This window comes from Epinephelus fuscoguttatus, linkage group LG23, assembly GCF_011397635.1.
Source record: "Epinephelus fuscoguttatus linkage group LG23, E.fuscoguttatus.final_Chr_v1".
Classification (NCBI taxonomy): domain Eukaryota; kingdom Metazoa; phylum Chordata; class Actinopteri; order Perciformes; family Serranidae; genus Epinephelus; species Epinephelus fuscoguttatus.
Window position 1 is genome coordinate 15181421 of NC_064774.1, and position 13702 is coordinate 15195122.

At 40.0% G+C, this 13702-nt stretch overlaps 1 protein-coding gene across 1 annotated transcript in view; it reads left to right on the forward strand.

The window, feature by feature from the left end:
• LOC125884319 (uncharacterized) overlaps positions 1-13702 on the forward strand; it is a 268232-nt gene that overhangs the window by 18966 nt on the left and 235564 nt on the right. Inside the window, exons 7-8 of the mRNA XM_049569217.1 lie at positions 8084-8143; positions 8805-9104. Coding sequence (XP_049425174.1) covers positions 8084-8143; positions 8805-9104 — 360 coding nt within the window. The remainder of the gene's footprint in view (positions 1-8083; positions 8144-8804; positions 9105-13702) is intronic.

The window sequence follows — 13702 nt, forward strand, 5'->3', positions numbered from 1 at the left end:
AACACCGGTCTCCTGGGGGAAAGAGTTTTGTCACCCATTCACGACCCCAACCTGCCTCCTCATGGGCATACTTCCTTCTTTACCTCTGTCAGCACATCGGTCACATGATCGCAGGGTTTATCAATACATGGTTTATGCACAAACTACTGGCTCATGTTTACGTGGATTATATACATATTTTGGGGCATTACTTTACGTAGCTATACGTACAAACAGTACATGAGAACAGCCTGCAGAATGCTGTAGTTACAAGAAATGATATATAATGTTATATGAAAATGTAGCTGATTTCTTTGTCTATTAACTAGAAGTAACACATTTCCAATATTTTCATCTAAACCGTTTAGTCACTTTTTATTTTTGAAACTACAAAACTGAAATGTTACCTGCACCAGAAAAGTTAGTGCCTTTCAGATGTTTTATCATAGTAGATGACTGCAGGGCAAGCAAACAACTCAGTGTAACATTTTTGTTTCTGAGAACGTCCAAGCACCAGGAAATAGCTGTAAGCCAACCAACCCTTGTTGCCAACCAACCGCAGTTTCCCCAGCACACAACACAAACCTCATCACAATAGAGGCAGTATATGTCCACAACATACACTAAATAAACACAATAAAATGTTAGGTATGTGTATGATGTTATAGGGTAAAATTAAATGGTCTTATGTTGCAGGGATGTGGAATAATTGATTATTGTTTATACCAGTTTTTAATTTAACGATTTTAGGCACCATGTACAAACCTTTGCAGATGAAACAAGCTAATACATTTTCACCTGTGGGCAGGAAGTGCAAACATGTCAGTATGCTGTGGTCAAAGCCCCTGCAGTTGTCTTGGCTTTGTGTGAAAGGGAAGTAAGAACAGACAGGCCACACTGAGAGAAGTTAGAGAAAAAGTTTGCTGTCATATTCACATGAAAGGATACTTCTCTCTTCTCATTTTCCGTTGCATCACTATTAATACAAAGTATTTGAATTTCTGACAAACAGCGCAGCAGAGTGTGTCAGCGCTGGAGGTGAAGATGGGGCACACTTTGCTCTGTGTGCTGGCGTTATTCTGTGAGTACATCAGCAACTTTTCAATTTTGTGACTTTCAGAGGCAGACTCATGTTTTTATATAGACTGCAAAGCTGTTGGATTTATAACTGTACTAGCTTTTTACACACATATTTGCATAATGCATGTACCATATATAGTCTTATGGTATTGTTACAGTTTTTGAATTGGTTTCATTGGGTGTTTTATATATTTGATATTAGGAGTTTCTCACCTCTTTACAGACTTAAAGAACATCATCACAGAAATGCGTAATACTATTGACTGATAAGCTATAGTTGCCACTGTTGTTGTCTAATGAAGTTTTTATCTTTATTGTAGTGCTGAGCATGCTCCTCTATGGACAAGATGAAGGTGAGCAGTTGTCTATTTCTTTTGTTTTTAATCATTCAGTATTGATCTGTCATTTTACTTCATGTGTGAAAAACAAATTATGAAAGTATTATTTAATATGCATGTTTACGGAGGGAGACCTGATGCTGTGCTGACCATGATGTCAAAGTGTAGTAGTTTTTCTGCAGAGGTTGTTGCCTTCATACAGACACATCTTCTTTTAATACATTTATCTAATCATCTAAACAGGGCAGAATGAGGAACAAGGAAGCCACGCTGAGGACTCTGATGTAGAGGACGGACCAACAGGTGCTACAGTCAGTTACAACAGTCTGCCCCACTAGTTCATTAACAATGAGTTATTGTTAATACTACTACTACTACTAATAATAATAATCATAGTAATTGAAATATTTCATTACCCCATGTCTCCTCTCGCCCAGTGTCAGCTGGGATCAGCCCCTGCAACCCTGAATAGGTGTAAGCAGTTTCGGATAATGAATGAACAAATTAATAGTTAAACTTATTATGCAGTTCAAATCATTTTGATATAGTGGCATGGTGTGCTCGGTGCCACAGTTATCAAACATTGTGAAGTGCTTCACATACAGATGGGTGACAACTTATAAACCAACCTAAAGTTTCTCAGTGACTTTTAGGATACTATTACTCATAGCACTACTTGGGGTGAGATGTGGTTACTGTGAAGGTGACGGTATATGCAGGGTGTCTGCAGGTCCCTATGAAGTCTTGAAGTGTAATAAATTCAATTTTCTAAATATTAAGCCATAAAATTAAACAGTAGTCCTAAATGTGAATTTGTGAGGTCTTAATTGCCACAAACATTTGATCTAATTTCATGAGACCATCTTTAGCTTTCTTTTGGTCAAAATGAGTCAAGGTCTTCTGCGTGAAAGTGCAAAATCTTTGAAAGTACTTATGAAGTACTTATGGTTTGTTTTAGGTCATCAGCCCAGCACAGCAAGGGTTTAAATTTCCATTACATCAGGGTTACCCACTTGAGGGTGTGTCTTTAAGTAGTGTCTGCTTGCCTTGAGTGATGACATTTAAAAGCAGATCCACAGCTTAAGTCCCCTGTTATTGTAGCTGCATGTGTTTTTCCACAGCAGGGCAGGTAAAAGAAGTTTACCTGTTGGAGGTGAGCTGTTTGCAGAGGTACAGTCAGAGCCTGTTGTCTGCAGCTCTTCATTTTCATCTCACAGTGGCTGTTTCTGCTTTTACTCTTCCTCCTTGTGATATTATAGGACTCGTCTTATTAAAGAAAGGCGCTTCATACAACCTCAAACACAGCTGACAGCAAACATGAAACAGTAAAATAAAGCAGATATCTAAAGTAAAAACAGGACGCAGGAGAGAAACTAAACTCCAAACCACAGAGATTCAGTTGAAAGCCACAACAGTACTGAGAGCTGAACACACAGAGACTTTCAAAAACGCTTTTCTCTCTGGTCTCCTGCACACAGAGGTGAGTGGAGTTGCCACACACATGGTTCATTTGAGGTGTAGAAGAGGGGTCATTGAGGGTTGGCTGCGGTCGGCATGACGTCACTGCTAGCCGCTTGAGGGCAGGCAGCCTGTCTTTTGGGCCTACTCCACAAGGGTCCATCTCTGGCCCAGCTAAACTGACAATGGAAATGCAAATGGGCGCAAGTGTGACAGTGGAAAAGGCCCAATATACTGCTTACCTTTAAACTTTCCTGCAATGCTTAGATAAGAAAAAACATAAATGAATGAAATATTTTTGAAAGATTTTAAATTTGGTTCAAAATGATCATGAAAATGTTTTCAAAAGTATTCAGTGTAAGTTTTGGGCACCAGTAGACTTGCTGGTTTGAGTCACATCATTTTCATGTTCATCAAATCATCCAGTGAGCCTGTCTGCCCTGTGTGGAAGCATCTGCATTGTTTACAAGTTACTGCAAGTGCCTCCGAGTAGCCATGTTGATATGATCATCCTGTTGACACTATGCTTATATTATTTAAATTAAATCTTATTTTAAGGTTCAGAGAATTCAAACCATGAGTGATGTACTTTAAATGACTGTCACAAACATAATCACTTGAAGGAAAATAATAAACAGGAAGAAGAGAAGGGCAGAGTTACGCTGTTCAAATCAAGAGCTTCATATAAATTATAGGCGGCCTGTTAAAGCATCTGATAAATGTTTCCTTGTGAAAGATGAATACAATAAGATATGTAACTGATGAATCACTTATGAGTTGTAAGATGAGGAAGATGTTTGTTTGATTGAACTTATTAATAAACTAACACTCTATATCTGTTACATAGGTGGTGATGCAGTCCTGGAGAGTCCTGCATTCACTGTGTTTGAAGGAGACTCAGTGACTATGCGCTGCAAACATCGTAATCGAAGAAATGAGATGGATGTTGCCTTTTTCAAGGACGGATCACGTGTTGAAAACCATCAGTCACGAGGAGCAGAAATGACCATTCATTCAGTCTCCAAGTCAGATGAGGGCACTTACACGTGTGAGTTTGGTGACAGGGCAGAATCTGAGGCAAAAGAACTGAGAGTGGAAGGTAAGTAGCTGTCACACTGTGATGAAATATCTTCTTATTGAGCTTTGTAAGCTTTCAGTCACAATTTACATTCTTCATTTAGCAAAAAGATTCTTTTAAATGCTTCATAAAGTACTCATATGTCTCAAAAAACTCCCAAGCAAGTACCGAAGAAGTAAATCTTTACTCTGACTTCACCTAACCAATCACTGAACAGACTGAAGTCTTCAATTTTAAGTAGATTTTGTCACAGTGGACGAGAGAGCTCAATGCACGTACACTTAAGAAAATGCTGCGATTAAATAAAATTTGAGCAAATTCAGAAACACATTCACCAATTTGAAAATACAGAAAACATAAGTAAACAGAGACACGCTGCAAGTTGTAGACAACACTGTGTGTTGAAAACTGACTGCTGATGAATACCATGACCACTTGTCAGTGATACTGGAAAACAAGCTCACTTTACATTCTGATTTAATTGTTAAAGATGATGGGTGCATCCAGCATCAGCATTTTACTGCTAAGCGTGTCCTGGAGAAATTTGTTTTGCATTTAGACCTTATTTAGTTGTTGTGTTGAGCTGTGAATGTGGCGTCAGACTGTTGAAATGTTTCTTCACTCACTTGTGTTCTATGTATTTGTTTGTGTTTTCTTAAGCTGCATTGTGTTGAACTGTCTGCCACCACTCAAGAGGCTTTAGACGTGTAGAAAGTGTCAGGATGGATTATGTGCACTACCAGCTGAAAACAAATCAGTTCATTTAAACAAGCTTTATGTAACATGAAACAAAAGTGTTTCTTTGTGCTGTGTTAAAATGTAAGTGCGGTTTGGTGGCATGTTCTTTGCAGTAATTTCCTTGTTTTACTGTTTGTTTTTTTTGGTTTGTTTTTTTTTTACTAAACAGCACGCAGACGTTTGGTCACACTGACAGCTGAAGAGACCACCATACCAGTGAGGGGGCGTGTGACTCTGACCTGTGATGTGGAGGATGCTACTGACTTGGAATATCTATGGATCAGATATACCTCGGACTCTTTAAAAAAACCTGTCGATATTAAAAATAGTTATCAATATGTCATCTCACATGGAGGCGAATACACCTGCCAAGGATGGAGAAGGGAACCAGATTTCTTCACATCTCAAAGTAATGCAGTCATCATTCAGGAAACTGGTGAGTTTAGTAATTTGCTCTGGAATAAAACAACCCACTGTCTTTAATTAAACAGTGCCTAACTCAGGAACGCCTTAGACAAGGTGCTGAGTATCTTTTGATGGGGCTGGTGCAGGCCGGAGCCCAAGGGGCCCTGTGACAGACTTTGCTTTGATTTTGATGTTAATATCACAGTGATGTTAAATTAAAATAAGTTATTTTCTCTTTGTAAAAAATAGCATGTGGTCTCATACACATATAGAATATGATGCAGATTTGGGGTGTATCTGTGAGTGAGTGACATAGACCCCATAAAGGGCAAGAAATGACCTTGCCAGCTGGTGCATCCACTGGACAAGATGCAGCTGTTGTGGGAAGAGGAGCAGCATGTTGCTAAGGACACAATGTGATGGACATGTATCACTAAAGTCAATTGTCAGCTCACTCACTGTAAATACAAACTTTGGTTGCTGACGTGTTAGTTACGTTACCATTGACATCAAAACGTCTAATGTTAGTTAGTCTGACTCAGCAGATGTAGACTGTGGCTATGAGCCTGTCATTTGGGTGCTGATTTCAGCTGGCGTTCTCCCTTCCTTCTGCTATCTGCATGCCTTAGCCAGCGGGAGTTGACCTCTCTCTGGCGAAGGAGATAGTTATTGTAGCAGCAAGCTTATACCTCTCTGACTTGAGTTGTGACTTGGCTTAGTTGGGTTTTATTGCTGCCATTCATTGTAACGCTAGCAGGGTGTTTACTTTACTCTTCAGGCTCCTGCAATTTAAAAAAACATCTTAAAAATTCATGTTATAAATAAAATTCTGAAATGCTTAGGCTGGACGGGCTGTCTGCCATGCAGCACACTGGCAGAAACCCTGGTGTGTAAGAGAGCTATTTTTAGTTGGAAGAAAAAGAGGAACCCTAATGAATAAATGATGCTAGTGTTAACGGGGAACTAACGTTTTTTTCAACCTAGGCCCTATTTTCTGATCTACTTTTGTCTAAATGAGTGATAGGATGTTCAATATGTGACATTCCTCCAGTACGAAGCTAGGGCTGACCTGCCTGCAGCTTGTGAGCACGCGCTATATTAATAATAGGGCACTCAGACAGCGTCAAACAACGTCAAAATACGTCCACTAAAAGTGCATTTTTTTCACACAGATAGGCTCGGATTGTTAGTATAATTATCCGACAACATAACGGAAAGGAGAAATGAACGTCTGTCTGTGTTTACCATTAGCTGGATTCAGACATGTTCCTCTGCCTGTTGCAATTTTAGTATATGTGCTACCGAAGTAACACTGCTCCCTCTCTCTCCTCGTCGGCTCTTCAGTTTCAATGAGTTCTGCGTCCGTGTACGTTCGTGTTCAAATAAATACGGTCCATCCAGATACCGTTGGTCCAAATCGGGGAAAAATTTTGACACGTTTGTTGTGGCAAGTCAAAACACTCAGAGTGAAAGTCTAGCTCTGAAATCTCATGTCTCGTGAGACTCTTCTTCTTCTTCTTCTTCTTCTTCTTCTTTGGTGTTTTACTATACAGTCTATGGTGTTTTCCGGCAGTCGGTCTCGTGAGACTTGAGTTGTTGCAGGAAGTTACTTGACCAACTGGATCTGGATGAGCCATTTGAATTTGATGACTGCCCGTATTTATTTGAACACGGAGTACGCGGACGTACACGGACTCAGAGCTCATTGAAGAGGGACGAGGAGAGAGAGGGAGCAGAGGAAGTGTTTTGACTTGCCACAACAATTATGTCCCAATCCAGCTAAAGGTAAACACAGACATTCATTTCTGCTTTCCGTTATGTTGTCGGATAATTATACTAACAATCCGAGCCTATCTGTGTGAAAAAAATACATTTTTAGTGGATGTATTTTGACGTTGTTTGACGCTGTCTGAGTGCCCTATTATTTAATATAGCACGTGCTCACGGGCTGCAGGCAGGTCAGCCCTAGCTTCGTACTGGAGGAATGTCACATACTGAACATCCTATCACTCATTTAGACAAAAGTAGATCAGAAAATAGGGCCCAGGTTGAAAAAAACATCAGTTCCCATTTGATGAAGTTTGTCAATGTCAGCTTTATTTATATAGCACCTTTAAAACAGCCAACGGCCAACCAAAGTGCTTTACAGTTAAAATAAGCAGGAACATCAACACACAAAAACATTTATACAGTGAAATATAACAAAGGTAAAAGACCAAATAGAGGTGACTGTACTCAACCAAAGGCCAAAGTGAACAAGTGAGTCTTAAGCAGTGATTTAAAAGTGGAGAGGCTATTCGCAGTCCGCACAGTCAATGGTAATGTGTTCCACAGAGTGGGAGCCACGACTGCAAAGGCTCGATCTCCTCTAGTTTTTAATAGTGATTGAGGAACATCCAAGCCCATCTGATCCACTGATCTGAGGGCTCTGGAGGGCCGACGCAACTCAACAAGGTCAGATAGGTTTTCCAGAGCTAGCCCATTCAGAGACTTAGAAACAATTAAATCTTGAATCTTGAAATCAATCCTGTACCTAACCAGAAGCCAGAGAAGTGAAGAGAGCACAGGAGTTATATGCTCGCGTTTCTTTGATTTGACAAGTTTGACAAATGCATAACATTCTGTGTCATGGCAAGAAAGGGCTTTTTGTTTGAACTTATTCAGTTTGTATGTAGACACATTGGAGAACAACATGCATTAACACAAGTACAGTAAAGACTGTAGCAAACAATAACATGTTATCTGTGTAGTTTTTAATCCTGTTTGTATCCTAACTGTGTATTTTTGATGTGAACAGTTTCCAACAAAGCCACTGTGACCCTTCAACCCAACTGGCCTCAGATATTCAGTGGTGAGAAGATGACTCTGAGATGTGAGATCCAGGGAGGTGGAGACACTGGGTGGACATATGAATGGAGTACAACCAGCCCAAACACACCTCCAGCTCAAAAAGAATACACCATTGACAGTGCTACTGAGAACCACAGGGGACAATACAACTGTAGAGGTAGAAGAGACTCCTATTCCTCAACACAGTGGAGTGATACCATTGCACTGGAAGTCTTGTGTAAGTTGGACCATCTTTCATCCATATTTGAAATGTTATTGAAAGGAGTCAACAGAAAACACTTTCCTTTTTTTCATTCAATTATGTAGCTCACTTTAAGTCATGCAGTAAGAAATTATATTTGTTTTCTAGTGTGAGAGCCAAATGACTGAAAAGGAGCCAGTAATCTGAGTACTGTAGCTTTTTAAATGCAATAAGTCACAGGGAAATATACAGGACTGAATGAAGAATATCAAGTAACTTACAGGGTGAAACCATGATGCAGTTTAACACTGTTCCCCCACAGGGAGAAGGTTCTGGGTGTGAACATAGTTAACTCACAGGTTAGGTTAACTGGCAGTCAGATTAGTTTAGATTATTCTCTTTATTGACTCGTCTTCATTGCCTGTAGGTGTTGGTGTGAGTGGTTAAACAGATTAAAATAAAAAAAGTGACTGTAATGTATTTTCTGTGGCCAGGCTACACTTAGTTTCACCTCCAAGAATGGGTGAAGTTCATCATGTATTTTTGGTATTTTTCATCAAGGTATATTAATTGGGTTCATTCACAGGAACAGTGATGACCTTTAGATGTCTCTGTTCTCAACTGAACGGCACATAAACAATGCTAGAAAAATGGACAATAATTATCATTTTTATTTCTTTGTTCTAAATGAAAATAGCATCCAGACCACAGGCCAGACTGAGTGCTGACAAGAGAGACATTCCTGTAGGGGGCAGTGTGACCCTGACCTGCTCTGTGAACCCATCATCATCATCATCATCATCATCATCGTCTGGTTGGACATACTTGTGGTACAGAGGAGATAAAACCTCTGAACCTCTGGCCTCACAAGATTATGTCTTCCTCTCAGATGGACAAATCAGTGTCTCACAGGGAGGACTCTACTGGTGCAGAGGAGGAAGAGGGGACCCTGTTTACTACACAGAGTACAGCGGTTCAATCCGTATCAACAAAATAAGTGAGTTTGGCATTTGTCTAAAACAGTTAAAGACACAGGGTCTTATCTTACACCAGGTGCAAAGCAGGGCACAGTGCAAATGTCTCTGCAGTGTCAGACCAACACAGATGTCATTTTCACAGCCAGTTACCACGTTGTATAAGTTGTGCCCATCTGTGTGTGTGTGTAGGTGCTAAAATAAGGTGTGAGGCCTGGCATGTTGTTATTTTAAGGCAGCAGAAAGCGATTGTGTCATTAACCAACAAACAGCTGGTCTAAAGTCAGAATGGCGCTGTATTTTCATGCTATTTAAAGTGCACATTAATCAGATAGTAAGATGAGCCTACATAGATGGGTTCACAACCTGCCTACACTGGTTGATACACACACACAGGAGCAAGTTGATGGGTTGTGGGTGGGTGAATAATACAACATTAATGAGTTACATATTAATGACATTCTCTAAAATGTGAGCATAGCAGAGAGCAGGGCAGAGCTGCAGAGCTGTTGTCTGACTCCCCTTTAAGAGAGATGCTGTGTGTATTTACACACAACAAGCAGCTTAACTTCTTTGAATATTAGAAACTAAAAGTTTAGTATTGTTTCCTCTGTTAAGTTTATAACTGTAGTTTTGAGTTGTGCTGCTTAAATGTCCCACAGTATTTGCTGCAGTGACATCACTGCTCTGACTGTATTACTCTCAGCAGAAACCAGCTCACTTCTCCAATTCACCAAATCTGCCATGTAAATAACATCACAGGGCCCTGAGCAGCAGCTGCTGGTGTTACAGTGACACTACATGGCACTTTACTGGCCTCTGAGTATTTTAGTTTAAACTGTTTGTAAGATTACTGTTCTAGATGTTGAGTTGTATTTGTATGTTATTATATTTTGAATTTTGCTGCAAAATATAACAAAATGCATTAATATAAGAACCATAACAGTTGTAGTGGAAAACAGTTACATGTTATCTGTGTAGTTTTTAATCTTGTTTGTATCCTAACTGTGTATTTTTGATGTGAACAGTTTCCAACAAAGCCACTGTGACCCTTCATCCTGACTGGCCTCAGATATTCAGTGGTGAGAAGATGACTCTGAGATGTGAGATCCAGGGAGGTGGAGACACTGGATGGACATATGAATGGAGAACAACCAGCCGATACACACGTCCAACAGGAAAAGATTACATTATTAGCAGTGCTGCTGGGTATCACAGTGGAAAATACAGATGTATGGGTAGAAGAGACGCCTATTCTTTTACACAGTGGAGTGATGTCATCACATTAAAAGTCTTGTGTAAGTAGAACCATCAGTAATTCACAGGGAAAAGTACAAGAATGAACAAAGAATATAAAGTAACTTACAGGGTGAAACCATGATGCAGTTTAACTCTGTTCCCCCACAGGGAGAAGGTTCTGGGTGTGAACATAGTTAACTCACAGGTTAGGTTAACTGGCAGTTAGATTAGTTTAGATTATTCTCTTTATTGACTAGTCTTCATTGCCTGTAGGTGTTGGTGTGAATGGTTATTTGTGTGATGTGTTAGACCTGTGATAGACTGGCAACCTGTCCAGGGTGAACCCTTGCTCTTGCCTAGCTTGGATCAGCTCCAGCTCACTGTGACCCTGCAGAAGGATAAGTGGGTACAGGTGATGGATAAATACATAGTATCCATTATACAGATGTCTTTGAGAAAACAAATAACAAAGTGAAAGTGTTCAACTTGGCCCTTCATCACAACTGTTTTGTGTGTATAAAAACAGCTTAAAAGGAATGCTCATTCAATTTACAATATGGCACTCGAAATGTACTTAAAATAAAAAATCAATGACTTTCCTGTGGCCATGCTTAGGGCTGCCACTAACGATTATTTTCATTGTCGACTAATCTGTCGATTATTTCTTCAATTAGTCGACTCATCATTTCATCGAAAAATGTGTTAAAATGTTGAAAAATGTCGGTCTGTCTCGCCCAAACCCCAAAATTACGTTATCTAATGTCTTGTTTCATACTCACGCCAAAGGGTTTTAGTTCACTGTCATGGGAGAGTGTGTAAAGCTGCCAATATCTGAAGGTAAGAAGCTGCAATAAGAGTATTTTGGGGCACTTTTATAGTACTTGTCTATGAAAAATGACTCAAACCCATTAGTCGACTACTAAAATAGTCACCGATTATTTTAATAGTCGAATAGTCATCGATTAGTCGACTAATCGTGGCAGCCCTAACCATGCTACAGTTAGTTTATCATCTCCAACAATGGGTGAAATTCATTAAGTATACATTTTCATCAGGGTAATTTCATTGGGTTTATTCACAGGAACAGTAATGACCTTTATATGTCTCTGATCTCAACTGATCAGCACATAAATAAATGCTAGAAAAATGGACGATAACTAACATTTCTATTTCTGTGTTCTAAATTACAACAGCATCCAGACCACGGGCCAGACTGAGTGCTGTCAACAGAGACATTCCTGTAGGGGGCAGTGTGACGCTGACCTGCTCTGTGAACCCATCATCATCATCATCATCATCATCATCATCTGATTGGAAATACTTCTGGTACAGAGGAGAGAAAACCTCTGAACCTCTGACCACACAGGATGTTGTCTTCCTCTCAGATGGACAAATACGTGTCTCACAGGAAGGACTCTACTGGTGCAGAGGAGGAAGAGGGGACCCTGTTTACTACACAGAGTACAGTGATTCAATCCTTATCAACAAAATACGTGAGTTTGATATTTGTCTAAAACAGTTAAAGGCATTGGGCCTTATGTTACACCAGTTGCAAAGCAGTGCACAGCTCAGTACAGTGCACATGTCATTGATAGTTTCAGAATGACAACACTGTTATTTCCATGGCCAGCACCCACATTTTGTAAGTCACAAATGCACTTGCACCCATGGCCATGTAGGTCCTGAAATAAGTTGTGGTCAGGCACATGGCTGGAGTTTTGCTCGTTTGAGGCTGCAGAAAAAGACTGCAACACAGACCAACAGGAACCTGGTCTAAAGTCAGAATGGTGCAGTATTTTCCCACTATTTAAAGGGCACCTACACAGTCGGGTTCACAACGTGCATACACTCTGTGGTGCACATTTATACACTAGGACCAGTGACATTACTGCTTTTACTGCATTACTCTGAGCAGCAGTGTGCTGAATCTGCCATGTAAATAGCACGTAAACAGAATAAGAGATGGCACTCTGACTGAATTAATGTGACACCCATACCACACCTATGACTGATCAGGAAATTAAAAACAACCCCCTTTCCCTTTGTGCCTTATTTTGCACACAGATTATGCACTGTTTAACTTGGAAAAGTCTGGCTGGACACGTCATAAATGCCCTCACGCCATGAACTTTATACCATGTGCTTTAGGTTGCTTAAATATGGTCCCTGTTGTTTGTATGTAGATTTAACGTTTTGTCATTTTTGTGTCCTTACTTGGAATTCTTCATCCTGAACAGTCACAAACAGGCCTGTAGTGACTCTGCATCCAAACTGGCCTGAGATATACTTTGGAGAGATGATCACACTGACATGTGAAATAAAGAACAGAGGAGACAATGAGTGGGAGTATGAGTGGATACCCAGCTCAAACACACTTCGAAACAAAGCGAATACATGATTGGATATGCATCGACATCAGACAGAGGAGACTACAAGTGCAGGGGCAGAGTGAGAGGTGAAATGTCTTCAACAGAGTGGAGTGATGCTTTCACATTGAGAGTATCTTCCAGTAAGTCACACGTCATCAGTCATTTTTATTTTACTGAATGTTTAAAAATATTTTGAATGTAATTTTGTTTACTTTTATGATGGTGCATCCTCACATTTGTTTCATCTATTTCAAGAGGACATGTAAGATACAAGCAGTGCATGTCACCGTCAGTACATCACAACAGTTTTTTTTTTTCTGTGAAATCACTTTCCAACAGAACCTCGGCCTGTCCTCACTGTGTCTCCATTATGGCTGAGTCCTGGAGCCTCAGTAACTCTGAACTGCAGTGTTGAACATCCATCTGCAGGATGGAGGTTCTTCTGGTATAAGGCTGTTCCCAAACTGTCAGACAACTCCTACAGCTATGAGCTGATACCTGGCAGCATCAATGGGACTGAACAGGATTCCTACATTGTTGATGGAGAGACACACACAGCAGGATATGTGTGCAGAGCTGGAAGAGATCCAGTGTATTATACTCATTACAGTGGACCTAAGTTTGTCTGGTCTGGAGGTAGGTTTGTTTCTGTTGGTCCTTATCTAAAGAAGCATCTGTTATGTATTCACCTTGGTTCATGTTTTTGTTGTAACCTACATACAGTATCTTGAAAAGTAACACCTACGTTGACAACTAATTATCTGTGGTGACCTTATGATCTTTCCTCTCTTGCTTGCATCAAGCCAGACTTTATGCTTTCCATCTTACTGGGTGATTTTACTTATGGGCTCAGGTGAAATTACCTTGTTTCCTTCAGTCCTTACCTCCTTTTCCTTTTGTAATTAATCTGATAGCATAAAAACACCAAAGAGGTAGAGATGATTTTTGCAGTTAACTTTTACTTTGGATATTTAAGCTCATCTTATAATTATTATTTTTCCTTACACAACAGG